Genomic DNA, 26,800 nt, shown 5'->3' with positions numbered 1-26,800 from the left:
AGCACAGTTCCAATGCAGTAGATGTATCTCAGCTAATCAGGAGGATATAGGGCATATAATTAAAACAGAGCCTCTACTGTATGCTTTGTATAGCTTTACAATAATAGCCATTTAATTGGATTTGTAAATTTTAAAAGGGAGAGCAAGATACTGTAATCAACCAGGATTGCTTTAATTTTATCATAGAGATGCAAGATATTCACAGCAAAGAAAAATGCATAAAATGGTGTGTGGGGTGGAGTAGGGGATCAAGGGAGGCACATTTTCATTTTGGTGATTTTTTTTAAAGGTGTATTTTCAGAATTGAGAAATGTAATGAAAGGGTTTAGTCGTTTTGCTGTAGAAATAGAAACTCAGAATTAAAATGCTAATTGGGTTGTGTTCAGTTTTTCCATCCCTAACCTGGTTCTATATGAGCTATAAATGTTATGCCAATAAAATGGAGGTGATGACGTTAGGGAAGAGGATGGAGATGAAAATAGCACAGGCAAAGAATGCCAACTATGATTTTAGGTTTTCTCTTAAAAAGAATGGCACTGATACTGGGGTGAAACCAATGAGAGCATTGTTGTGTTTGATATATATGTGTATGTATATATATATATATAAGATATATATACACATACATATAATAATGAAGGAGCTGATAGCTCATGCTGTTCAGAAATACATTTTAACTATGAGATGAAACTGGCATCTAATTGGAATTAATCTTCTTCCTTAATGCATAAATGCACATAATAAGATAGGGAGGAAGTAAATTTAAGGGCAGACATTGTGCTAATGGACCATGAGAAATGTCCTTGATTGGCAAGGAAAGCAACAGCATATTTCATAATATGAATATAAATGAATGTACAGTATAGATATATTTTTACAAACTGTAAATTTTAAAGACCACATTGTGGATTAGCTATGGTCAGACAGGAAGTCCTAGATATTTTAGCCTTTTGATATAATTTCATAGACATGTACTTTATAAAAACCACGGAACTGCAGAAGTATGTCTTTCTTGCATTGCTCCCAGTGTAGGGAGAGTTAGTTACACCTAAACAAGACCAACTTTTTCTAGATTGGTCCTGTATAAGTTAAAAATGTATTTTTTATGTTACTGACTACAGGAGAGAATAGTATTTCAGAATCTCTGTGTCATTTTTTAAATCAACTACTTAGGAAATGTAGATTAGCACTATTATTACAGTTATTTATTTATTTTGCTAGCAGGTAGGAAATCTAAAGTTTGGGATTAGTGTAAAGCGAACATAAGCCCTGAAAGCTGCAAACTCAAATGAAGGTGTGCGGAGACTCTGTACAAACTGACAACATCAATAAGGATAATATTTGTGGTCTGTGTGTCAGAACACACATGGGAAACCCTGCTCCTGCACTGAACATCTTCAGAACATTCCAGAGCATGGTTGAGGAACCTGTGGCCCTCTAGACCAGGGTGGTCCAATGAGCGGCCTTGGAGACCTTTTTAGATGGCCCTCGACAACATTTGATGCCCCCTGCCAAGCTTTCATTTTGCCTACCCAGAGCTGGATATGTGAGCCACTGGGCTTTGGGAAGGCAGTGTGAGGGTCATGACAGGGTCATAGAGTCCCTCCAACTCCTTTCCAAAGCCTAGTTAGCGCTTTCCCAGCTTTGGGAAGGATGTGGGAGGGCTCCAGAATGCTGCCAGAACCCCACTCCTCCTTCCAAAGGCTTTGGCTTTTGGAAGGCCGCACAAAAGCTGGGTGTATGTGTGTCAAATTTTGGCCTTCCTCCTGCCTGCATGACAAGGCAGCCTATGACCCACAGGTTCCATGTTGAAGTACTCTTGCGACCCACTTAGTATGAAAAATTGGATGCCCTCCTCTAGATATTATTGGACTTAACATCCGCCTTCATCCATAACCATGGATCATGGTGTCTGAGAGCCGTAGGTCCCTCACCCTTGTTCTAGACCTAGAGCTAAAAATCTTTGACTTTTGCACATTCACGCCTATTGGACAATGTGTGAAAACCTGTTCATGCTGCTAGTTTGTCCATACTCTCCATTCTTTCATGTGAATGCTTGTAGTCATTGGTGTTGTTCACACATTTATTTAAACTCTCATGAATTGGAACAGTATACAGATGTCTGATCATACAGTGATGGGGTTTTCAAGAAGTGCCTTTGATGTCCTAAATCAATTGTGTTTTAGGCTCTGATTTAGCATGTTTCGCTTATATTTAGTAAACAAAATGTTAAAATACACCATGTTAATTTTACATGCTGTATAAATATCTCAAATGTTTTTCTAATAGCTGACATTGAACTGATATTTTTCATTTGGATTTTTTTAAAAAAAAATAAAGCACATATAGGCCCGATTCACATATCTTGTTAAAATTGTGTCCATACTGCTCTTGCTATTCCCAAGTGGTTGGAAACCTACAAACCAGTGCTTGTGGTTCATTTATCTCCAAATTAACTAAAAGAAGAAGCTGCATTTGATAGTTCACATGTGTGAAACCAACACTCTGGTTTTCTCTGCACTCTGGAAAAAGATATGCTTGCTTGTTCACAGTAAGCCAGAGTTTGACTTACCTGTACTGTGCAAATCAGGCCCTGATGTGATTTATTTTGAACACATTGATACTATCTTAATTGGAATATTTGGTAATAGTTCAAGAAATGCAGATAAATAGCATACACATCTCTAACATGTTCTAAATTTTAACAACAAAAAGAGAACACATGAATTTTAGCGTGTACCCAAAGCGGTAATTTAAATGCATGCTTCATAGGGATAGTCACCTGAAATTGCCTGGTTTTACTGGGATTGTGTCCATTATTTTACCTTTCTAAAACAACACATTTTTTAGAAATGGAAATTTTTCTGTGGACTATAGTGTTTGGAAAATTTCCATCTTGAAAAATGTTCTGCCCAATATCACTGCACACATGGTTGCCGCTTTGCAAGCTTTCACATTTAGGCTGCGTTTCTATGTGTACTTTCCTTGAATTAAACTCCATGAAACACACTTGGATTTTCTTCTGAGTAAACATGCATAGGATTATGCTATTAGTTATGCCATAATAGGAAAGGGGCCTAGTAGAGTAATGATAAGAAGAGCATTGGATTTGGAAGGCTTCAAATTTGTTAGAGTTGAAGATTGTAGTGTTGGAAAGCAACTAATCCATGTCATCCAAAATGTTGATAAACACTCTGACAGCACCTATGTTCCTAGAGAAAATGACTCATCAGGATTGGCTCTCGAAGAGTCCCTTCCCCATCTATCTATTATTATTTTTTGAAAGCCATGTTTGCACTTACACTCTAGTGTTTAACTTGCATGATACTCTTTGCTTCCTTTGATCATGCTATATTCTGGTTTTAAAACTGGGCTTGATCTGTTAGTCAATAATCGGTTTTGCTTCCTTGTTTTGCATCAGCTTTTTGTTTGGTTGATAGACTTAGTGAAATGAATTATAATTATTTTTTAAAAAAATTGAAAATACAGACCTTTGGCCTCTTGCCTGCCAGCCATTCTATAAAAGGTGTCAACAAAAGATGATTGATACCTTAGTGAGAATTGATTTAGTTGAGATTCCTACATTGCATGGGGTTGGACTAGATGACCCTCGGGGTCCCTTCTATGATTATATGAAATAGAGGATGAATGCTTCAGATAATGGGGTGGGTGGGTGTCCAATATGTTTCTGTATTTGGGATTATTGTGGTGGAGTTTTCTTTTGGCATTTCTGTTGGAAGTTAGTAGTAAATTATCCCTTCAAATAAGTACAGACTTCCCAGCTCCCCCAAAACTTTACCAGTCGGCATTCATGCATGTACCTAAATATGGCAAGACACCTTGAGCAGTGATCTGGAAAATGCTTGCAGTTACTCACTCGCCCCCAGGGAGTAGCACAGCTAGAAGCAGCCTTAATGTCGTCCTCTCTGTGCAAATAGATTATGATGTTGGCTCCCTGAAGAATGCACCCATCGTAGATCTGCCTCCTCCAAACATAGTGAAGAGGATTTCTGGCTCTTAATGTGGCTTGTGGCTTGTTGCTCTCCCAGGGCGGGTAAGAGTGAACCAGCGTGGTGTAGTGCTTTGAGTGGAAAAGAGTTATGTACAATACTGTGAGTTCCTTGGAGGAAAGGTAGAATATAAATGTAATTGACTGACTGACTGCCCTGGGAGAAAACATCTAAGTAGCATGCAACTTCCTCTTCCTGATATTGCTACCACCCACCCTCTTACTGTTGCTGGGACCGTTGCCTGCCTTCTGCATTGCTGTTACTTCCCCCCACTGTTTCTTATCAGAAAAGTATGACAAAAAGGCAAGGGATGGATGATGGCTGCAGTAGGAGGCTGTGGAGTTGTAGAGAAAGGAGAGTATGAAGAACAGGGAATGTGAATCGCCTCCACCAAGGGAGCATTCAGTTTGTTTTCCCGTACCAAGTTATTCAGAATTCCAAATTATTTGCTGAATCAAACATAAAAATAGGCTGAGTAGGGATTTGCACCTGGATCTCCCAGTTAAAAAAACCAAATAGGGACCTCTACGCTATGCTGGGTCGCAGAGTGCTTTAATGTTGTGCTACAAAACTAATTGGTGGTTCAGAGCTGAAAAAATACTCAGACCAATACTCAAAATGAGCAAAAAGGTGTGGATTTCATGGTGCAGGATGGGCTATAACTATATATAAATGAATAATAATAAAAAGGAGTTTGAGAGAGAGTACTTCTTTTCTGCTATATACATTTACTTACTGTCAGTGTTCCCTATATGTTCCATATTTCCCCATATTTGGAAGTAATTGATCTTTCAGAGCAAATGAGATGCTTGCTTTCCTTGCTGCTTCTACAACTCAAGTGATTGCCCCATCTTGGGACTCAAGTTAAGAAAGAGGTAATAAAAATTATGCTAAAACTGTAAAACAGGATGCGAAGCAAAAGAACTCTGAGGCAGTTACTTCAAGATGCACTGTCCGTGGTCCAGTGTCCATGTGATCTTATTAGTATCTAGAGCTCTACTGTTGAACCTTGTGTTGCAGGAGCTGTAGAGTTGTACCTACTGACCATTCTCCAACATGGAAGCAAATGGAGCAGCTTTTCTTATACAGAGTTTCCTCTGCATTTAGGAGCTCCTGTGTGGTGTGCAAGTGCATGCACCAGAATTACTGGTTTAGGATATGCTTTTGAAACCAAGAAGGCATTTCATACCCTACTTCTACAGTAAATTGTCTTTTGGGTAAATATACATAATCTTTAATCCTGTATCAGCAGGCATAATTTAGTTACTCTATATATTTGGGAAGTGTGGTATAGGTGTATGAATATAACTATGATGGAAGGGATGTAAATGCACCCAGAGATTTGGGGGTTTTTCATATGTACAGATCCTATTGCCAAATAAGCAGCTTTCAAAACTGAGCAGCACGTCGCTTTGCAGGCTGCCTTGGGCACCGCAACTGGTTAAACTGCCAGTAGTCCCAGCTGCATCTCTCTTGCTTGATTCAATTGTGGCTTGAAAGAGCAAAATACGTTTTTAGAAAATAATGGCCTGTTACTTTTTTCTTTACATTTTACATGATTTAGCCTAGCTTACTTTCATTACTCCCTTGGCCAGTAAAGCGAGATGAGCACCGCAACCCCAGAGTCATCCGCGACTGGACCTAATGGTCAGGGGTCCCTTTACCTTTACTTTCATTACTTTGACTGGATGACCCTTGGGGTCCCTTCCAGCTCTACTTTCCTTGATTCCCCCCCAGCCCCCAATTTCCCCCCTCAGCATTTATAAAAAGGTAAAAGGTAAAGGTACCCCTGCCCGTACGGGCCAGTCGTGACCGACTCTAGGGTTGCGCGCTCATCTCGCTCTAGAGGCCAGGAGCCAGCGCTGTCCGAAGACACTTCCGGGTCACGTGGCCAGCGTGACGAAGCTGCACTAGTGAGTCAGCACCAGCGCCGCTCACGGAAACGCCGTTTACCTTCCTGCTAGGTCAGTGGTCCCTATTTATCTACTTGCACTTAGGGGTGCTTTTGAACTGCTAGGTGGGCAGGAGCTGGGACCGAGCAACGGGAGCTCACCCCGCCGCGGGGATTCGAACCACCGACCTTATGATCAGCAAGTCCTAGGCACTGAGGTTTTACCCGCAGCACCACCCGCGTCCCCTTCAGCATTTATAGTAGAAGATAAATTCACCTTTTCAAAACAGCTTTCTATCTTCATGTGTGTTTATTTCCACTTCATTTTCGGTGGCTTTTTAGTACAGTACTGCTTATTTTTGTGTTTTGTATTATTATCAGCGCTGAAGAAAATACCTACTTTAGACATACAGCTATATTCTTGTTTTTTTATTTATCCTTTTTAAAATGGCCATATTAACAGAAATTTTCATTCCTTTCTGACTTTCTGCTCTGTTTAATGCTAACATTGAAGCTACTGTGAAGATTTTGATGAATGAAAAGGGGTACGGTAATTAGTATCTCTGAACCCAAATTCAGAATCTGCAGAATCTCTTCATTGTACTTCCATGAAAAGGAGTGGGGTGCTACACATTCACACATAAAGCCTTAAAAATATAGGGATTCACCTCCTTGGAGCAAGTGATATGAACATATCCATATTTGAAGTGTTTCCAATCAATTAAATATGCAGATATAAGCAGTATGGTGTGTATATTCAAAATAAAAATTTACATGGAAAATACTAAAGTTTTGGTGATTAATGGTGTAATCCTATGCACATTTGTTTGTGAATAAGTTGTATTGAACTTAGTCGGACGTCTGAGTAAATCTGCATAAGATTGAACTTCCTATGTAATTCTACCCTCAGGAGCATAATTTCATGCCATCTTTCCTTCCAATTTAGGTGTAGAAAGTTTCCCAAGTGTGAGAAATTGAAGCAATGTCTTTCGCTCCTTTCTCCCTCCTGAGACCTAACTGTTCCATGAGTACTTAGCACTCCAAAACTCTTTTTTGGACTGCCTGAAACCCTGAGCCAGAGCACACCTGCTAAGGACTAGGAGTAACACTGCAACATTTTGTTGTGGGTTCCCACTTCTCTATACATAAAAGGCAGTTCCTGTTCAAAAACTCCTGTTCTCCTTGGTATTTGAACAGCTGGACTTAAAGGGTTGCATGACGTAATAAACTTAGATTTTCTGTAAACATTTAAGACTCCCTAATTTTCTGTAAACATTTAAGACTCCCTAAAATGGAAATGGGACGCGGGTGGCGCTGTGGGTAAAAGCCTCAGTGCCTAGGACTTGCCGATCGCATGGTCGGCGGTTCGAATTCCCGCGGCGGGGTGCGCTCCTGTCGCTCGGTCCCAGCGCCTGCCAACCTAGCAGTTCGAAAGCACCCCCGGGTGCAAGTAGATAAATAGGGACTGCTTACTAGCGGGAAGGTAAACGGCGTTCCGTGTGCTGCGCTGGCTCGCCAGATGCAGCTTGTCACGCTGGCCACGTGACCCGGAAGTGTCTGCGGACAGCGCTGGCTCCCGGCCTCTAGAGTGAGATGAGCGCACAACCCTAGAGTCTGTCAAGACTGGCCCGTACGGGCAGGGGTACCTTTACCTTTACCTTTAAAATGGAAATAGTTCATGTAATCAGTTGGCATATAAGTTAACAATTATTTCCAAAATGATATTTTAAAAGAAGTGAACATTTAAGCAGGGTCTTCAGCAATTGAGTCTACAGCCTCAGCTTCTATTTATAGTATTCATGAGAATCCACAATGTGAGGTGGATTCTGAGCATTTTGCTCATTGCTCTTTCCTTCTGTGAAGGAGAAATTACACAGATGATTCTCCCATTATTATCACAGTCATTTCCCTGGTACATTTATTCTTGAGCAGCTGCTTAGTAAGTGATGTTTTCACAGTTGCTTATGGATGCAGCAATTACTGAACCAGGACTAGTACTAATACTTGCCGCATATTGTCATATGTAGGGATTTGCATTGATGGTCTTCTTCCTGGCCTCTGTGTGGTAGTCCCACAGTTGAGTTCTGTTTGTAGTAATTTGTATGTGTGTATACACTGACTGGCTTTGATAACTTTTATGTTGCTGCTATCAGTTACTTGTAGTGTTTAAGGTGCTTATTTTACGTTGACAAATATCAAATGCCTTGTTGGCCTAAAGTGAAACAATACGAAAATTAGAAGTTGTGGTGTTGGTTGGCATTATATTCAATTTAAAAGGCAGTCATTTTCAAAGTGTCATGTGGATCTTCTTAAGGCAGCATGGCCTGTCTATCACGATTCTCAGTTGATCAGCTTAGAATTCTTACCTCAGGGCCAGACTAGAAATAAATAAATGACATAGGATATTGATCCGCAATCTCTCCCATAATAGCAGCTACATGAACTGGGGTTGGGAGAGATCTTGACTGGGGCTGAAGGAAGGTTTTTGACCTCTTCAGGGGAGCCAACTCGGGTGCCCAGTGTGCATGATGTCATGATGTCACATTGCGTCATGATGTCAAATGCACACCCCCCCCCAGCCTCAGAACCCACCTTCTGGTACCACCGGAAGTCAGGTTCCAAGGTCTTGGAAGGTCTTGGACAGCATCTCCAATGCCTTGTGAGACCTCAGACAGCATCTCCAAGGCCTTGGAGATGTTGTCAGAGGCCTTGAGAGACCTTGGAAATTGCATTGGGTGCCCTGCAGTGTGGGGGCTGAGCACCCACAACAAATTTTTGTGGGTGCTCAGGCACCCAGAGCCTCCTATAGTTTGAGCTCCTGGAGCTCTTCCTGTCCCATGTTCCAAATTTAAATCTCTCCTCAGTTGCTGTTTACTTGCTCACTGGGAAAAGAGATAATCTGAGGGGGCAACTTTCACTTTCACTTAAGACGGTAGAAATGCTGCGGGGTGCTACCCAAAGTGCCACAATGAGAAATCCTGATTTGTATTGATTGCACAAAAGTTCATTGGAAAGAGAGCCTCAGTTTCTCATACATGTATAAACTCTTGCATATCTGGCAATGGCCAGGGGACAACCGAACAGTATCTTTGGTTCCTTAACATTTGCCTTGATTGGGTTCAGGGGCATAGGAAGGGGGGTGCAGGGGGTGTGGTCTGCCCCGGGTGTCATCCTTGAGGGGTGTGTGACAAAATGGCGCCCTGTGGGGGTCGGCACTTACCTTGGGGCCCCACGCTGCCTAAAACAGCAGCTTGGGGCTTGCATCCACCAGGCGGACTCCGTGGGCAGCTCACCGCGCCACCCCCCGGGCAGATCACCTCGCCCCCGCGGGTTGCTCGCCCTGCTCCTGCCGCTCCGGGTGCCAGAGCAGCTAGCTACGCCCCTGATTGGGTCAGGCATAATACTCTGTCATTACTTCTAAAGAGGTGCACTGTAGAAGGCGGCCTGTCTCATCTTCTTGATTGAGTACTGAGGTCAATGAAGCAACTACTTATTTTTCCAATAGCTTTGCTTTTGTAGGATTCTTTCCTGCAGCACTTCATGCTATGCATTCATGTGTCCTGACTTCTTCTTTTTCGTTTTTCTATTTAATTGCTTGCCATGTAGCTGGGGGATGAAAATGAACAATGACAGCTCAGTTGTCTTCTTCTGCTTTAAAGTCAGTTTTCACTTTAAATTTTGCAGCTGAACGCTTAATAAAAGGCTTCCTGTGTAGTATATTGGGAGCAAATATTTTGAGATGACTCACTTAAAAATACTTAGAAACTAAGGGTTAATTCCTCAATACTCTAATAAAAAATTTCAAAGGGGTGTGTACACACTACCTTCGTATTTGATAGCTGGCTCCTATATCATGTACTCCAGCATCCAAATACATAACATAAAGTGAAGTGAACTTACATTAATTTAATAGAAGCTTCAAACAGTTACTTCCTGGTTTGGGGAGGCCTGATGTGAGACAGCTTTAAGAACACCTGCATTAAAGTGTTATAGTTTGAAGACCTTCCATATTGTAAACCCAAGAGTAAGGACTGTCTAGTTTGTAATGATCTGCATGTCATTCTGGGAGCCCTTCTTTGTAGAAGAAAAAATGAATAAATCTGATTAGCTTGGTTGGTTAGACATTGGTACAGTGGTACCTCACAAGACGAAAAACGCGCAAGACGAAAGAGTTTTTCGTTTTTTGAGTTGCTTCGCAAGACGAATTTCCCTATGGGCTTGCTGCGCAAGACGAAAACGTCTTGCAAGAGCAACTCATAGCACGCGGTGTGGTAGCCTTTTTTGAGGTTTTTGGGAAACCGTGCTTCGCAAGACGAAAAAATCGCAAGGCGAAGAAACTCGCAGAACGAATTAATTTTGTCTTGCGAGGCACCACTGTACTCCTAATGCCAAGGTCACAGGTTTGATTCCTGTATGGGTGCATATTCCTGTGTGGCAGGGGTTGGACTAGATGATGCACGGGGTCCATTCCAACATAGACTCATAGTCTATGAAATAAGTACAGATTTCTGAATTAGCACAATTACAGTGAGCTCAGTTTCCAAACTCAAAAGAAATAGCACAAATGGAGAATGGAAGGAGGAAACAAGCAAACTCAGGTATGAGATATAGAGCACTAAAATAAATACAGCTGCTTAGAATTGTGGCTGTTAAATCTGTGTGAAAGCAAGTCACCAGCTTTGACTGTTTCAATTAGAAGAGCCAAGTAATTGTTCATTAGAGGGAGGGTTTGATGGGCACATGAAAACAGTTGAGAAATGAAAGTAGGTTGGCCATGCTCGATATTGATCAAGGTCAAATAGCTATTTACTGTTATGATATAACTTTTGTTTGTGCAAGCTACATTTAAACCTCTCATCAAGGAAACTGCTTAATTTTGAGGGACTAGGAAGTAGTGATTGTAAAATAAAATATACCGTACTTTTTGCACCATAACGCTCACTTTTTTCCTCCCAGAAAGTAAGGGGAAATGTCTGTGCGTGTTATGGAGCGAATGCCTGCGGGTGGCGGGGGGGGATCTGCTGCAGTCGTGAGCAGAGGATCCATGGTTCCCCTTCCTTCCCTCCTCTGTGGTTACAATGCATGGATCCACATGGATCCTCAGGATTTTTGCATTGGGCTACTCCAAACTCACTGTCAGATCACATGTCTGTGGCCACAGCATGAACCACAAATATCATATGTCCACTATTTCGTTTAGAATATATTTTTTTCTTGTTTTCCTCCTCTAAAAACTACATGCGTGTTATGGTCGGGTGCGTGTTATAGAGCGAAAAATACGGTAATCAAGATGTTCAGAGGTCAGTTCGTATGAGTTGTCTTGGTTGGCTGATTTCCAAGACATTTTACTGAAATGTTTTATTTGTTTATTGAATTTATTTATTGCATCTTTAGACTGCCTTTCTTTCCATGGAATCCCAGGGCAGTGTAGAAAATATATAAAAACAATCCTCCATATATATCCCAAAACACATACACAATTTAAACCCTGCTTGCAATGCCTGAATAAAGAAGATGTGTCTTTAGCTGATGCTAGAAAGTCAGTAAAGTTTGATTCAGCTGTACTTTCATGTTGCAGTCCTTGTGATCTTACAATGTTAGCATTGCTACTCTTAGCCAACAGTGCAGTGAAAACAATTAATGGGCTTTCAGTGTGCCACTCAGGGCACAAGTTTTCCAAAGGTCAGAAATGTTGGCTATAAAAACAAATGTGCATTTTTTTTGCTTAGTGCTCAAACATTCACCCTTGAAATTTTCTGTGCACATTGTAAGTTCTTAGGAGAGGGTTTACAGAAAAGTAAATTATAAATTATGAAACATAACAGCATCCTTACATCTTAGGGCAGATGAGCTGACATAAATTTAGGGTTGGCATTTTAATTTGGAACTTTCTAAACCAACTCTAACCAGCTGTAAATGTAGCAAATTTACTGCATTTAATAGTTCTGTACCAAAGTGTGATTGATTTTTTTATTTTATTTGCTGATTATATTCTGCTCACCGTAAAGGCAGTGAATCACTGTCCAACGTAGTGCAGGGTTGTTCCCTCTGGAGCTTATCAGTGCTGTGTCTGAATTGTCTTGAGGGCTTTCTATGGTGCAACACAGACCTGCTCTCGGTACCTGACATCCCAGGAGCTGTGTTTGATTGGAATATTGTCTATTGTAAGCTATGTTGTGATGTTTTTGTTTTTGAGGAGTTACGTGAGTTGGGGTAGCTGATGCCATTAAACAAATGGGATAAAAATATGAAACTTAATTGATTAAAAATAAATTAATCGGCTGCAAAGGGGTTTCCCCAGTACTTCTGCAGGGTGTTTAAGATTGGGCAAGCTCCTCTAGGAGAAGGGAGTTCAGTAGCTGTGGAGTGGCTACTGGGAATGTCTTCTTTGTGCTTTTGCCTATATTGGCTTAAGGCACATTGACGTTCAGATGTCATTTCCCACCGTCGTTACTGTGTATTTGGTCTATCCTTGGGTTGGGGTCTAGGATGGTGGTGTCAGATAGAGTCTGGGGCAGACACATTTTTAGGAGAGTTGTTAGGTCTTGAAGAGAATCAACCAAGTAAGAGTGGGCAGGACAGAAGACAGTTGAGCAGAATCATGGAGAGCTCCCTGTAGGCCCAAACTCACCAGGAGTAAATTGTTGCCTTGGCAGCATGGTTCAGTCTTATGAGAGCTAGCTGACCTGATGCCCTATGCTCTCTAAGGAGCTATGTCTTGTTTTAACAGGCCATTGCCCAACTTTGCAGTTGCTGGCTTCTATGGCTTGAGGAGGGGTGCTGCCTAGATGCAGTGCCTTCTGAGCTAGAGGAGTCGAGGAAGGCCACACCTTTTGGCCTGGATAGTCTGGGCATATGGCTCCTCAGGCACTGCCTCCTCTTCCTCTGAGCTGGATTGTGGCCCAAGAAAACAACACTATGATGAGGAATATAAGAACCGATAGTGTTCCAGATAGTCTTGCTCAGGACATTGTTACCAAGAAAGCAATTGAAAGCCAATGCAATAATGTAACATACATATATGTGTGCCAAGATAGGCTACCCCTCAATGTTAATGTTTGACATGTTTGTGTAAAAACCTTAAATGAAATGTTCAGAGGTGCAGGCGGGGGGTGGCATACTCACCCCAGTAGCAGGTAGCTGTTAACATTCTGCACCAGTCACATTTTACAAAGCTTTGGAAAACAGTCTTATGTACCGTGAACCAGGGTAGTCAAGAATCAAGGTTTAGAATCCATAAATAGCAATTGCTAGATAGGCCTTCATGCCAGAAAGTGCTGTTGAGAAATAATGTTAATGCGCTGATGAGCTGGCTCCCAATAGTTTTTAACTTATTGTATCTCCTGTGACATTCTGGAATGTATGGGTTATCATCCCAAGCCTGGATAGGAGGCTGGTGTGTAGAAAAGAAGAAAAACTGTTTGTTTGTTTGTTTGTTTGTTTGTTTGTTTGTTTTAGAGAATTCACAAGCCACCTTTCAGCAGAAACTTCTAGGGTGGTCTTCAGGTTCAATAATGAGAGATCGATTCATTCCTACAGTTTCCTAGCTGACTTTTAATGAAGCATACTATAACATTCTGTACCTGCAGAATGCACCTGTGTTGCTTCTAATCCAACATCTTCCTTAAAATCTGTCCTGGAGCTGAGGACCTAAAATGGCTTGGGCAGGCCATAGGATAAGCATCAATTTGCTACCATGTGTCCTTGTCTGCACAAATATTCTGCTTCAAATGTATACCCAAGGAATGTGTGTTAAGTATCAAAACCAAGAATTATGATGTGCCATGTCAAAACCTAGATTTTCCAAGACACTATTTTATTTATTTATTAAGTTTATATCCTCCCCCTCCCCCCCAAAAAGGAGATGATGAATCAGAGTTTAAAGTAATTAAATATTCATTTTATTACAAAATACACATATTAGATACATGCACAGCAATCACATTGGACTGATAATTGCTTCACTAAATCTATAGAAGGAGGAGATGGAAAGGACTGAGACAGAGCAGCAGGCGAAGAAAGGAGATGGGAAATTAATGTTAAGCAAGAAAATCTGAAGGCAGTGGGCACCAGATACACATATGGAGAGCTGACTCAGGTTAGAGAAAGAAGCCAAATATAAATGACACTGCCTGGGACAGTGTTTGTGACATGCTTGCCTGGAGAGTTAGAAAGTGACAGGAGGCCCAAGTGGCAACATTATCTATTTCTGGGTTCTGCTTAGATCTTGAGATCTTCCTTTGCGTTGGGGCACTGTAGTTGCTTGGGTTGTTCCTTATGACTTCTCAAAGGTCTAGGCACTCTTAGATTGCAAAGTGTAGCATGCTGTCAAGAAATAACAAGGAATATACTGTGATGGAGAAACGGGGCTAGGCAAATCCTTCCCTTGAGCGCCATAACGTTTGGAACTTTCCTTGGGAGAAAGTCATGGAAGTTGAACAAAAGCACTGGTCGGATACAAGGTCCCTCAGAGATCTTGGAAAACAGAATACAAAAATAATGAAGATGGAGGGGTGGGAAAACCAAGGAAAATGAAGGCTACGCGCAAAAGACTAGAATAAAATAGAACCTTTGTTCTAGCATGAGGATTCCTCTTAAAGCTTCAATTAACTGGGAGGGGGCTTTTTCTTAAGACAAAAGAGGAGAGAGGTATTGATAGCCTTTTCCTACCACACCTACAGAAAGCAGTGATTGGGACACCAAAGGGTTTTCATAGAATCATAGAATCATAGAGTTGGAAGAGACCACAAGGGCCATCGAGTCCAACCCCTGCCAAGCAGGAAACACCATCCTTTCGTGTACATCCTTTTGGTGTGAGTCTTAACCTTAATGGATGTTCATGCATTTATTGTATTAGCGGTATTCTACAGTTGGGTTGCTCAGTGTTTCCTGTACAGTTCCTCCCCTCCTGCCCTCTTAAGGGCTGTAAATCAACAGGTATGTCATCAGGCTGAATTGATTGGAATCAGTTAGAGAATAGGGTGTGTACACACTCCAGAGGTCTCAGTCCTGCTGACTAGAGGGTAGGAACACTACCCTTGTCCATGTTAATTATATGGGAGGTTGAGAAATTCAATCCAGTTTGCATTTGAAGGTGAATCAGACTTTACAAAACAGTATGTGAACTGAAACAAGGACATCACAGTCCCATGTATTGTGCTCCCTCTCTCCTTTTTATGCTCACAACAACCCTGTGAGGTAGGTTATGCTGAGATTGTCACTCAGTGAGCTTCATAGCTGAGTGGCAATCTGAACCCTGGTATCTCAGACCCTAGTTCAGCACCACACTGGCTCTCTGCCCATGAATAATATAACCCTTGACATCCACAAAACAAAGGAAGCCATGTAGATCCATGCAAAAAACCCCTATGGTCTGATTTTCTTATGGTCCAACACAGCTTACTTGCTTTTTGTGTCCTTAAACAAAGTTTAGGCATTCAGGATTGACTTCCTAAAATGGACTGATGATCTGTTACTTCAAGATGGTATTTTTATTTTTTTGATGATTATGTTATCTCCAGCCACAAGGTATTGCTACTTGGCTTCTGTCAACCTTACTTTTTACCTTGTTCTCCACATAAAATTTAATTCCTAGCTTTGCTACTATAAAATACCTACGTTTTTCTCTTTGTTTTTGTTCTCTTTCTTACAGGGAACCTGAGTTCTTTGGTTAAGGCTAGAGACAGATCTGTCAAACTGCTGGATTTTATAATTTCAGCAATTTATTTCTTTACTGAATTTATATCCTACTGTTCCCCCCAAAGGAGCCCGTGTGGGATCAGCTGTTTTTTCTTCTTTGTCCCATCAGTCCCAGGTGCAACTTGAAACCTGCATGACACCCACTAGGTTCTCTCTCCTCCTACATACATGCCACACTATAATTGTGATTAAATGCAGCTTTTTTCACCCAGCCAATTTTTCTCAGTGCTGCTTTTGCATGCTATTAATTGTAGTGTAGGTGCTGTTTGATTACTGGCTGAGCCAGTACAGCTGGGGTGTGGGTGTGGTCCAGACCTTGCCCTAGGTGGTGGGATCATCCTAAAGGGTTCATTGCTTTAGGTCAACACTTCACGGAGTCACAGGGCAGGGGCTCCCCCCCCCCCCAGTCAGGATGTAGAATTGTAGGCAGGGGAGACAGGTCTCTGACTCTCACCTGGGATGAGTTTGGTTTGGTGAGGTTTGGTTTGGTTTGGTTTGCGTATAGGAGTAGTGTATGCATGCTGTTGTCATGATTGGACCTTTATCTGGTGAGGCTTGGACTGTTCAGAATTCATATGTCTTTGAGGAGTATTTCCCATTCCAAGGGAAATCTGTGTAGCCTGTCTCCCACTAGGCTTGTCGAAGGAAGCGGGGCTGTGCAGAAGTCAGTTGTTGAAAGAGCATTGAAACAGCATTGCACCTCTGTGGTTCTTGTGATACTAAGAAGTAAAGCAACTGGAGGAGCAGTAGCTATCTGGCCTATTGGGGCACAAAAGGAAGGGCCCTTTTATTTTCTTCTTTTCACCTAGCATCTTTGGGGTTTTAACTAAAGGATCCTTAAGCAACTACAGTGGTGCCTCGCAAGACGGAATTAATTTGTTCCGCAAGTTTTTTCTTCTTGCGAGTTTTTCATCTTGCGAAGCACGGTTTCCCATAGGAATGCATTGAAAATCAATCAATGCGTTCCTATGGAAACCGCCTTCAGACCAGGTCCGGGGACAGTCTGTCCCCCGACCTCTTCTGAAGGCTGGGGGGGGGGACAAGGGCTTTTCTTCCCACCGCCAGCCTTCAGAAGGCTGTTCTGAAGGCTGGCGGTGGGAAGAAAAGCCCTTCTCCCCACCTCCCACCCCGCAAGCTCCGGGGACAGGAGGGCTTTCCTCCCGACTGCCAGCATTTTAAAAGCCCCCAGGACAGCGTTCGCTGCCGCCCGCCAGCATTTTCAGATCGCCCCGGGACAGCGGAGAAGTCTCCGCTTTTAAAATGCTGGCGGGCGGCAGCGAAGCGTTTGCTGCCGCCCGCCAGCATTTTCAGATCGCAGCCATCCGAAGGCTGCCGGTGGGGCGGAGAGACCTCCTCCTGCCGCCAGCCTTCGAAGACGCGCTGCGCTTCCCCGCTGTCCTGGAGATTTCCCTATGGGCTTTCGTCTTGCGAAGGAAGCCCATAGGGTAATTCGTTTTGCGAAGCGCCTCCAAAACGGAAAACCCTTTCGTCTAGCGGGTTTTTCGTCTTGCGAGGCGTTCGTCTTGCGGGGCACCACTGTACTTGCCTGTGTATGCTGTCCAAAATGGAACAGGCATGGTGGGAAGGTGGCACTCAAATCTGAACCAGGAGAGCATTCTAGCTAAAATACCTACACAAACATTACAGGATCAATCTAACAGAATGCTAGCCAGTGTAGGAACATGTAAACAGCAGCCAATAATAATTTTGTCTCTTTGAAAGTAAGCTTTGGCAAAATAACAGTTAGCTGTAGCACTTTGAATGAAGAAAAGATGCTCATCTTGTCGTTAGAGAAGGGGGAGAGATTGAGTAGATTTACAGATCCTGAGAGATTTAGCTAGTTTGTTTTTTTTCCTTTTTCCTTTTAGTGACCATCTCAACAGGGTCAAGCGGAAAGCCAGTTCTTGTTTGGAAGTATACAATTCCTTGTTTCTGCTTGGGAGCAAAAGGAAATATTTCAACCCTTTGAAGTGTGCAACATGTTATTATTATACTCACACATTCTTGTTCCATAAATTCTCCCAAATGCCCCTGGAACTAAAAAGTTCATTATTAAGATCAGAAGGAACTGTTTATCGGCAACAAGTAAAACACATTGGCAAATTTAATGTAAAGATAAGTATGCCCCGCATTGGGGTATCAGATTAATATACAAGGGTTTTAATTAAGCTGAAGTAGGTATTTGAGGATGCAATAAGATCCAAGATTATAGACAAAGTGAGCAAGCATTTAACCAAAACTAATTAGAGCATTTTTTGTTGTTGGTGTTTTTCTGTTAATCACAAGAATAGCTGGAGGGGGGAGTTTTTAATGTTTGTAAACAGTGATAATAGTGTGGGAGTATGATAATTAAAGCCCACTAAAAGGCTGAAGTATTAAGTGCAGCTTAACACTAATGCAATGTAGTGAAGAATTAATTCTGAAGAAAGTAGTCACTGTAAAGTAAAATTGAAAAGTAAAACTGAAAAACCAAGGGAAAAGGTTATTTTCACCCATAAATTTTATGGTTGCTAATACAAAGTGGCAAGCTCTAAAGATGACCACCTATATGAGCAGTGAAAATCAGCTTGTACAGCAGAACTTACCATTTCTCTTCTTCCTCCTTCAGTCCATTCTGCATGCCCTTATCCCCCAGAGCAGGTTTTGGAGTCCCCTGGGCTGTAGGAATAGGAGTGAAAAGAAAGGGAAAGTGCCATTGCACTAGCAAGTATATGCTGTGCTGGATGTCACCCAGTGAAACTGAATTACATTGTCCTGTTTGCTCCTTAAAACATCCATTTATGAGATGGTTGGCTGCAGTGACTGACATTTCTCCTGCAGACATGTACTTATGCTTGCAACGTGTGCTTTGGTTTTGAAATGTAGTTTAGATTCAATTTCCCTAGAGAATAAGGCTTTTCCTAGTCTATTTTAATGCAGTTCAGATTCTACTAGCACATATTTACACTACCTGATGTGTTTGTTTGTGTGCGTCTGTCTGGACTGGTGGAAAAAATCATAACATTTTTAAATGTTTTTAATATTGTGTTTTAATGTTGTAACCCACCCTGATGATAATGGTCAAAAATCCTGTAACATGTCAATTTTTTGATTTAGAGTTTAATGATAACAAAATACATGGGAACTACAGAAGAGTCCTTTATCTTTCAAGACCCAAAATTCCAGAGCTTTCATTTTTAACTTTGCCTGGTAAAGTTTTTCTGAACAGACACACTTAAAGCCATTTTTCTCCTTACATAGAGTTGTCTTTGGCAGTTGGTGATGGGAATAGAAATCTGAGCCAGTTGCCATAGGAACACTGGAGTATAGCAGGCAATATTAATACGGTATTGCTATTTGGATATACTATTACTCCTGTTTTTGTGCACAGAAAAAATTCACACCTTCTTAAAATACATGGAACAGCAACCTACTGAAATATATTAGCATTATTATGTAAAAAGCATTTTAAATATGGCATTATATATTCTTGTGAAAATTAAGTTTGTGAGGTTGTCTCCAGTGTTATGCAAGATTGATTAAATCTGAAACTGAGTTTTTTTATTTATTGGTGGGTTGGGAAGAATTGTTGAGCAATTTTTTCATGTAGTCATTTTGTTGGTTGGTGGGATTTTATGAATGGGTGTGTACATTATGAATGAGTTGATTGCTTCCATAATCTATGGGAAGTTGCTGCCATTGTGCTGTTTTGACTGTATCTTCCTTCTAACAAACTGATAACTTCAGATCCTTCCTCAGGCATGAGATGCTGAGGTGGAAGTGGAGTAGGTAGTTGAATGAAGAGAGATTTGCTCTGTACTCAGCTGTGATTTGCCCACAGTTGTGGCATCAATGGAAAAAAAAAAGATGTTTCACACTAGTCTGCTCCAGGCCTATATAAGGAAGAACAGACATAGGCAAACTCGGCCCTCTAGATGTTTTGGGACTACGACTCCCATCATCCCTAGCTAACAGGACCCCAGTGGTCAGGAATGATGGGAATTGTAGTCTCAAAGCATCTGGAGGGCTGAGTTTGCCTATGCCTGAGGAAGAACTTCCCCCCAAAAGAGTCTTCAACTCTAGTTTGCCCCAAACTAGGAATGGAGTGAAGGCATCATTGTTAACATAAGTGGCATTAGTCAAAGGCTCCTTGTCATCTTGGTTTGTGCGACATCTGAAACATAACTGGCCTGAGCATCAAGATTCCTTCTGTGCTTTCTACCCTCTGTCCAATTTTAAGAAGGAACCAAGTTGTGAATTTATTAAAAGGATACAGTTGCAATTGAAATCATTCAACCCCCATTGCAAATCAGGTTTAAGTTGCAGTATAAGTTGCATTTTCAGCTGAAACCACTTGAAGCATCCTTTGGGTTGACCTATTTCAATTGCTTTTGCTTAATTTGCTCATTGCAAATAGCTGAAAGTCTGTAAATTTTGATAATAAACCTGATTTGTAGTGGGGGTTGAATAATTTCGATTGCAACTGTATACTAACATAGATTGTCTTTAATCCATTGTCATAATTGAAGAATAAGATTTTGATACTCTAATTCAATTGCAATGTGTTTATATTCTAACATGCTCCTCAAGTCCTCATCAGGTTTGTCAGGCAAAACCAAAGAATATGCTTTACTTTCTAAAATGTATAGTTTATTATACAAAATAGCCTTCAGTACCTCTCAACAAGTTTTGTTAGTGTTGCTTAATTGCTTTTTAAGGAGATCCTTGTTTTGAACATTATCTAAGAAAGCAAGTTTGACTTGGCTTTATCTTTTTCATCACAAAACTTACTGAAACTCACTGTATAAACAATATAGGAAATCTAACATGTTTTGTATAAGGGGTGCAGTAGGTCCATTTGTAAACATGACTTGCTGTAGATTTCTTATATAAATATTTGGCTGATTTAATAAAGAATTCTGTATTTGAAATATTGCACAGAAATCTTGAGTTAACAAAAAAATCTTGAGGGTTTTGTTTCTTTTTTGCTGCTGTCTTAAATATTTGGCTTATTTGATTTTCGTTTTGCTGGATGAATCTCTTAATTTGCTAGCTTGGTATTATAAAAATCTGTGAAGGAAATCTATGAATTAGATCCTCTTTTAGATTCAAAAATCTGCTATGCTGATTTCTAAATATTGTTAATGCCTTTTTCCTTTTTAACATACTCCTCAAACTTTGTAAAAATGAAGATGGAACTCATCTTCAAAAGCCCATTTGTATCCTACTCTGGTGTTTGTAACAGACTTTTCTTGTACTTACACTCCATTTTGCAATATTCCTTAGCACTGTCACGGCCATTGTTTGTAGCCAATATGCAGTAAAATAGTGGTGCTCACAGCCAGGTTATGTTAAATATATACTAGTTCTTGCTCTTTCTCATCCTGGCGGTTAGATGGATTTGGATTTTAAGAAGTTTCCAAATGCTGACTCTATTGAATTTAATAGGACTTACTTCTGAGTAGCCATGGTTAGGATTGCACTGTTAAATGGCAAGAAAGGAAATATAAAGTGCTCAGAGGGTAATTTTGGCAAGAGTATTATTTACTGAATGTACCATTTTGCATTTGCAGGCCAGAGCCTCAACAGAAAGTTCCCTCTGCACCCCCGCCACCACCCCCGCCACCTCCTCCACCTCCTTTGCCAGAGCCAGCCCCTCCAGAGCCAGAGGAGGAGATTCTGGGATCCGATGATGAAGAGCAAGAAGACCCTGCAGATTATTGCAAAGGTTAGTGCGTGTGAGCAAACTGCACAGCCTGAAGAGAGTTTATTATTTTTTCTGTCAACTCTTGTCTTTGCTAACGTTGGTCCAGCTCTGGAGATGTCTCCCATTCATCCAATTCACAGAGGCTGGAATTTCCAGCACTAGCCAGCTAAGAATACTGGTACATTCATGAGATGCTCTGGAAGAGTAATCTCTGCTTTTTCTATTTCTTTTGCTTCAAGAGCATTCAGTCGTCATATGAAGCATCACATTATTTTCAATACAGAGCTAAATTGCACAACAGCTCTTTATAACCTTTGGAGTGCCAGATTTAAAGAGACACTTTCAGGTTACCAATGTTGTTGTTTCCAAACGACTCGTTCCCCGCACCCCCTGGTGCACAATCTGGTTCTTTGTATGCTTTGTAGGAGCATAAATTCTACACATGAAGTAAGATACGAATGTGAAAAATGACTCTTTAGAACAGATAGCCAGAAATTAACATGGTGGGTAGTGTAAATAGAATGCCAGCACTTGAAGAAAACACAGTGGTATAAAGAATGGCCCAGTGTAGATGTAAAAATTAAATTGAGATTGGAAACTGTGCCACAGGATTATGCACTCCCTACCACTCTCTGTCTCCTCCCTTTGAATTCTTTGGCTTCCCCATTACCTGGGTTTAGCATTCTTTAATAAGCCCTTCACCAGCCTGGATTAAAATGAAGCCAGGGAACCCCAAAACCTTTATTAAGAACTTTGAAGCACGGGCTTCTCAAACAAATTGAGGAGTATTTATGGAATCATTTTCACTTGGATTGGCAATGGCAGCACATATTGGCAATCTAGGGAGTCTCAGGAATTTGTATATAAGGCATGGGGATATGGAGTGCTGCTGCTTGTCTGTACATCTGCAAGGTTTGGTGTTACGTGCTGCAGTGAAGCATATATAGTGAAGCAATTGGTGTAAGATGTCAGTTGTCTCACATGTAGTGCTAGGCCAAACCAAGAACATACCTGATTCATGGTTAAGGAGAGAAAGCTTAATTTTGAAATGGGATTCAGATGAAGAAGAAGAAGAAGAAGAGTTTGGATTTGATATCCCGCCTTTCACTCCCCTTCAGGAGTCTCAAAGCGGCTAACAATCTCCTTTCCCTTCCTCCCCCACAACAAACACTCTGTGAGGTGAGTGGGGCTGAGAGACTTCAAAGAAGTGTGACTGGCCCAAGGTCACCCAGCAGCTGCATGTGGAAGAGCGGAGACACGAACCCGGTTCCCCAGATTACGTGACTACTGCTCTTAACCACTACACCACACTGGCTCTTTGTCACTTTGTCCCACTGCTTTCCCCCAGGAAAACCTGTGATTTACCACTGAATCGGAACAAACAGCAACCAGGTTTTCCACAGATTGCTGTTTGTTCCAGTTTAGCTCTAAAGAGCAGGTTTTCCGGGGGGGAAGCAGCGGGGTACAGGCCAAACCGCTCCGACGTGTGCCTAGAAAGCATGGGACAAAGCCAAACTTTGCTGTGCCAAGCTGAGATAAAAGGACTGGGGGATAGCAAAGTGGCTGCAAGCTGTTCTCCAGAAGCCATCTTGTTTGCATGGCCCTGGTAAGCCATAGTTTGGATTAAAAAGTAAAGGTAAAGGGACCCCTGACCATTAGGTCCAGTCGTGACCGACTCTGGGGTTGCGGCGCTCATCTCGCTTTATTGGCCGAGGGAGCCAGCGTACAGCTTCCGGGTCATGTGACCAGCATGACTAAGCTGCTTCTGGCAAACCAGAGCAGCGCATGGAAACGCCGTTTACCTTCCCGCCAGAGTGGTACCTATTTATCTACTTGCACTTTGATGTGCTTTTGAACTGCTAGGTTGGCAGGAGCAGGGACTGAGCAATGGGAGCTCACCCCGTCACGGGGATTCGAACCGCCAACCTTCTGATTGGCAAGTCCTAGACTCTGTGGTTTAACCCACAGTGCCACCCGCGTCCCATAGTTTGGATTAGTTTACTTTAAATGTGATCCAGGCCGCTGTGATGTGTGGCCAGTGTGTTACAATTGGGCTTCTGAAGTGTTTTTTCTTGGAGGTGGCTGCATCTAGTTCAAGAGTGGGAAACTAGAGAAACAAGATTTAGGCTCCACTTTTAAAAATGGAGGTCTGGCTGGAAGAAATATGGACCTTATTGGGCTAAAGCTTCTCCGAGATTTGGTGTTTAATATTAAGGACTACCAAAAAAAACGGGCAGAGAGGAATTGAGAGAGAATTAAGAGCCTCGGACGTGAGATCTCCAGGCTGATAGTAGATGGACTGATGGACGTTTGTCGGGGATTGAAACCGGGAAAGGGGGGGGTGGAGTCTGGGAATCCAAAGGGTGTATAATTTAACCTGTTCTGTTTTTATTTTGTTCGGATATTTGTATGAAAATTGGGGAAATCGTGGAAGGGAATTTAGGTCGACTTTAGAAAAAGGTTTAAAGAATAAGCAATGATGTATAAATATGAAGTCTATAAGGCAAAATTGACTTTTTTGAAAGATCTAAATATAAAAAGGTTTAAAAATAGGGATAAGAACTTGTTGAACCAACAATCTGAACTGGAATACAAGAGGGAGAGGTGTGGGGAAGTCAGGGAAATATGGTATAGAAAATAAGGATTCTGAACTTTATGTGTTTTTAAACTTTTTTGTTTTTTCTCTTTTTTGATTTTTTATTGTATTATGGGAAAATCTTAATAAATATCTTTAAAAAACAAAACAAAAACAAGAGTGGGAAACTAGATCCACCCACCTGTTGATCATAGTGGCATTAGGTGAAGTGTTTTCCTTTGCAAACTGGCTTGCTAAATGTTCCTCTACCCACATGGCTTGCTTTAAAACTATGTTGGCAAAAGAAGCAGGATTCGCAGCCACTGCCAATTGGCTGTGGCTTGACACCCCGCTTTTGGCAGAGATCAGCTTCAGTTGGGAGCTCCTGAGTGGAACTCATCCCAGCAGAGTTTTCTTCTTCTGCTAAATTTAAAGGCCAAATACAGTTTCTGTTTGCCAAGCAACAATGGGGAGCATACTTTAAAGTTCTTGATTGTTCCTTTATAGCCACATCTTTAATCTGCTCCACACCCAATATCATAAATGATGTCTGGTGTGGGGCAGCTGGACCCTTTGCTGCGTCTAATCAGGCCTTCAGGCCAGAGGTTCCCCACCACTGATCTAGGTCCTTGATCTGTATATTGAAATCCTTGTACTTTTTCAGATTCTGTTCTTTTTCACAGTACCAGGCACTCTAAACCCTTAGTATGTAACAGTGTTCAATTTAGGCATTGTGCCAAATGTTGGTTTGAGGCTCCAAGCATACATTGTTCTTTGTCTCAGTTCCGTCCTACCAGAGTCCCTGGATGTGATCAGAAAGCACTCTTCCTTACTTTGCCTGACTGCTGGCAAAGTGGTGACATGTGTACTACCGTGTTATCATTGGCTAGTCTACTCATGAGAGCAGACTAATTGTCTCCTGAAACACTTAGGGCAGCTGTCAGCATGTTCCTGGTTTTTTTAGGCACTGGTCTCTGGAAAGTTTCTGCCCCTCTACCTTAATTTCTTTCAAAGTCCCCTACAATAGTCACCTGAGCATTTTGTCCAAAAACGTCACTTTCTTTCCAGTATTGCCTCTTCCCATCCAGATAGTGTAGCTGCACCCATTCATAGCTGAATGCTGGCAGAAACCTAACTTGTGTATCTATTCAGGCTAGTAACAGATAGATGATACCTGTTGAACTATTTAAAGACAAATAGCATCAAGCTGAATTTTTTTTAGCATCGTAACCCCATAGCCTATAAAAAACCTTTCTCATTAGATTTCTCTCCCTCTTAACTGTGGGGAAAAGCAGTGTTTGTAAAAGCAGATTGACATTGCCATGGAAAATTGCAGAGCAGGGTGGATAAAAATCAAAGATTTTGGATTATTATTTTTTAAATCGGATTTTTAAAATAAAATGCTTTTGGAGGAAAAGTCTTTCTAAAGATAGTTTTCTATTTAAGTTACATTATAGTCCAAAGGCTAGTCATCAGGAAATAAGGATTTGATTTAAGTTTTTCACCTGTGCTAAAACTCAGTCTGGTTGTTTGTTTGTTTTTTTAAACCATTTAACCACATCAGTTAACAAACATGGATACATATGCTATAATATTACTGTTTTAGTTAAACAAGTTGTTTAAATTGTTATTAAGGAAATGATTTTTTTTCTCCTTCCAATAAAGTACAGCAGAAAAGTTGTCCAAATATAAACAATAATTTAATAATTGTCTATGTATTTCTAATAGTATATCGAAATCAGTAATTTTTGGTATAACTGTAAAAACTACACTGAAAATTTATTATTCCAAAAATGAAACCTTCATCTGGTTGTAAATATTAAGATTATACCAGTAAGAATGAGTCTTTCTGTAAAAAAATGATTTAAATCAAGTCTTACTGACTAATGATTTAAATCAATTTGATTTAAATCAAATCACCCTGTTGCAGAGTAATTTTTTGGATTCCTAATCTTGGTTTCCTGCTCTGAATTAGTGTCTTCTTGTGAGGACTCACCTAAGCACCAGCTTGCACAGGAGATGGGTTCTGTGCAACATCTGCAGCTGGTTGTGTTGAAGCATGGAGCAGTGCTGGAGTTGTGGGGGCAAAAAGTTTATGGATGGCAGCAACTGGCGCTGAAGTGTGAATATGGCTCTCTGGTAAAGGGCCTGCATGCAGAAAATCCCAATCCGTGGCATTTAAAAGGAGTTTAGGTAGCAGGTTTTGGAAATCCACTGCCCTCTCTCACCACTGCCTCACCACAGTTGCTAACTCAGAATCCTAAAGTGCCTGTAGGCAACCTTTGAACTTGTACTCAGTTGAGGGCTGGATAGAAAAGTGGAATGAAACTCAAGAACACAGTCGTTCACAGCTGAGTTCATCATTAAAAGGCTTGAGCAGAATGGATTTAGGATTCCATAATTAGGCATGTACCTTTTATCAGTCTGCATGTCTTGGTAGCAAATATGTTGGCATTGTGGCCCTGTAGTTTTGGGTCTCTTTTTATTTTAATTCCTTTCGTGTGTACTGGAAACCTTTTTGCAGTGTCTTCTATGCAGAAAACAATCAGTAAAAGCCAGGGCGCAAGATTAGACTATTGAAGATGAGTTGTGTGGCGGGGTGGTGATGTTTTATGCTTTTTGTTCTCCATGTACTTATCATTGATGTGTTTACATTGCAACTGCCTGTGGAGGCGAGTGATGGCCCTAACTGTGGCTTTTGAATTTGGATGTCATGTCAAACCATAGCTTGCAGGCATGATGTAGAATTGTGGTTTTTCATTCTGGCTTGTCAGCTAATAGTAAACCATTGTATGTTTTACGTTACTCAGACAAAGCACCAAGTTATAGATAAGCTTTGCCAAACTATTGTTTGGTGTATTGAGCTGCTGAAGCTCAAGTTTGGACATTTGAAGTAGTTAGTTTAAGGGCTTGTTCACACTTTGCTTGTCCTGCTCCTA

The 26,800-nt window shown here is 41.3% G+C and overlaps 1 protein-coding gene across 5 annotated transcripts in view; it reads left to right on the top strand.

The window, feature by feature from the left end:
- SRPK2 (SRSF protein kinase 2) overlaps positions 1–26,800 on the top strand; it is an 87,805-nt gene that overhangs the window by 32,303 nt on the left and 28,702 nt on the right. For all 5 annotated transcript variants that reach the window (XM_053404618.1, XM_053404617.1, XM_053404615.1 and 2 more), the window contains one exon: positions 21,153–21,307. In XM_053404618.1, the coding sequence (XP_053260593.1) occupies positions 21,153–21,307 (155 nt within the window). The remainder of the gene's footprint in view (positions 1–21,152; positions 21,308–26,800) is intronic.

Source organism: Podarcis raffonei, chromosome 10 (genome assembly GCF_027172205.1).
Source record: "Podarcis raffonei isolate rPodRaf1 chromosome 10, rPodRaf1.pri, whole genome shotgun sequence".
Lineage (NCBI taxonomy): Eukaryota > Metazoa > Chordata > Lepidosauria > Squamata > Lacertidae > Podarcis > Podarcis raffonei.
Note: the sequence above shows the minus strand (reverse complement) of the source record. Positions and strands in the feature narration are given on the sequence as shown.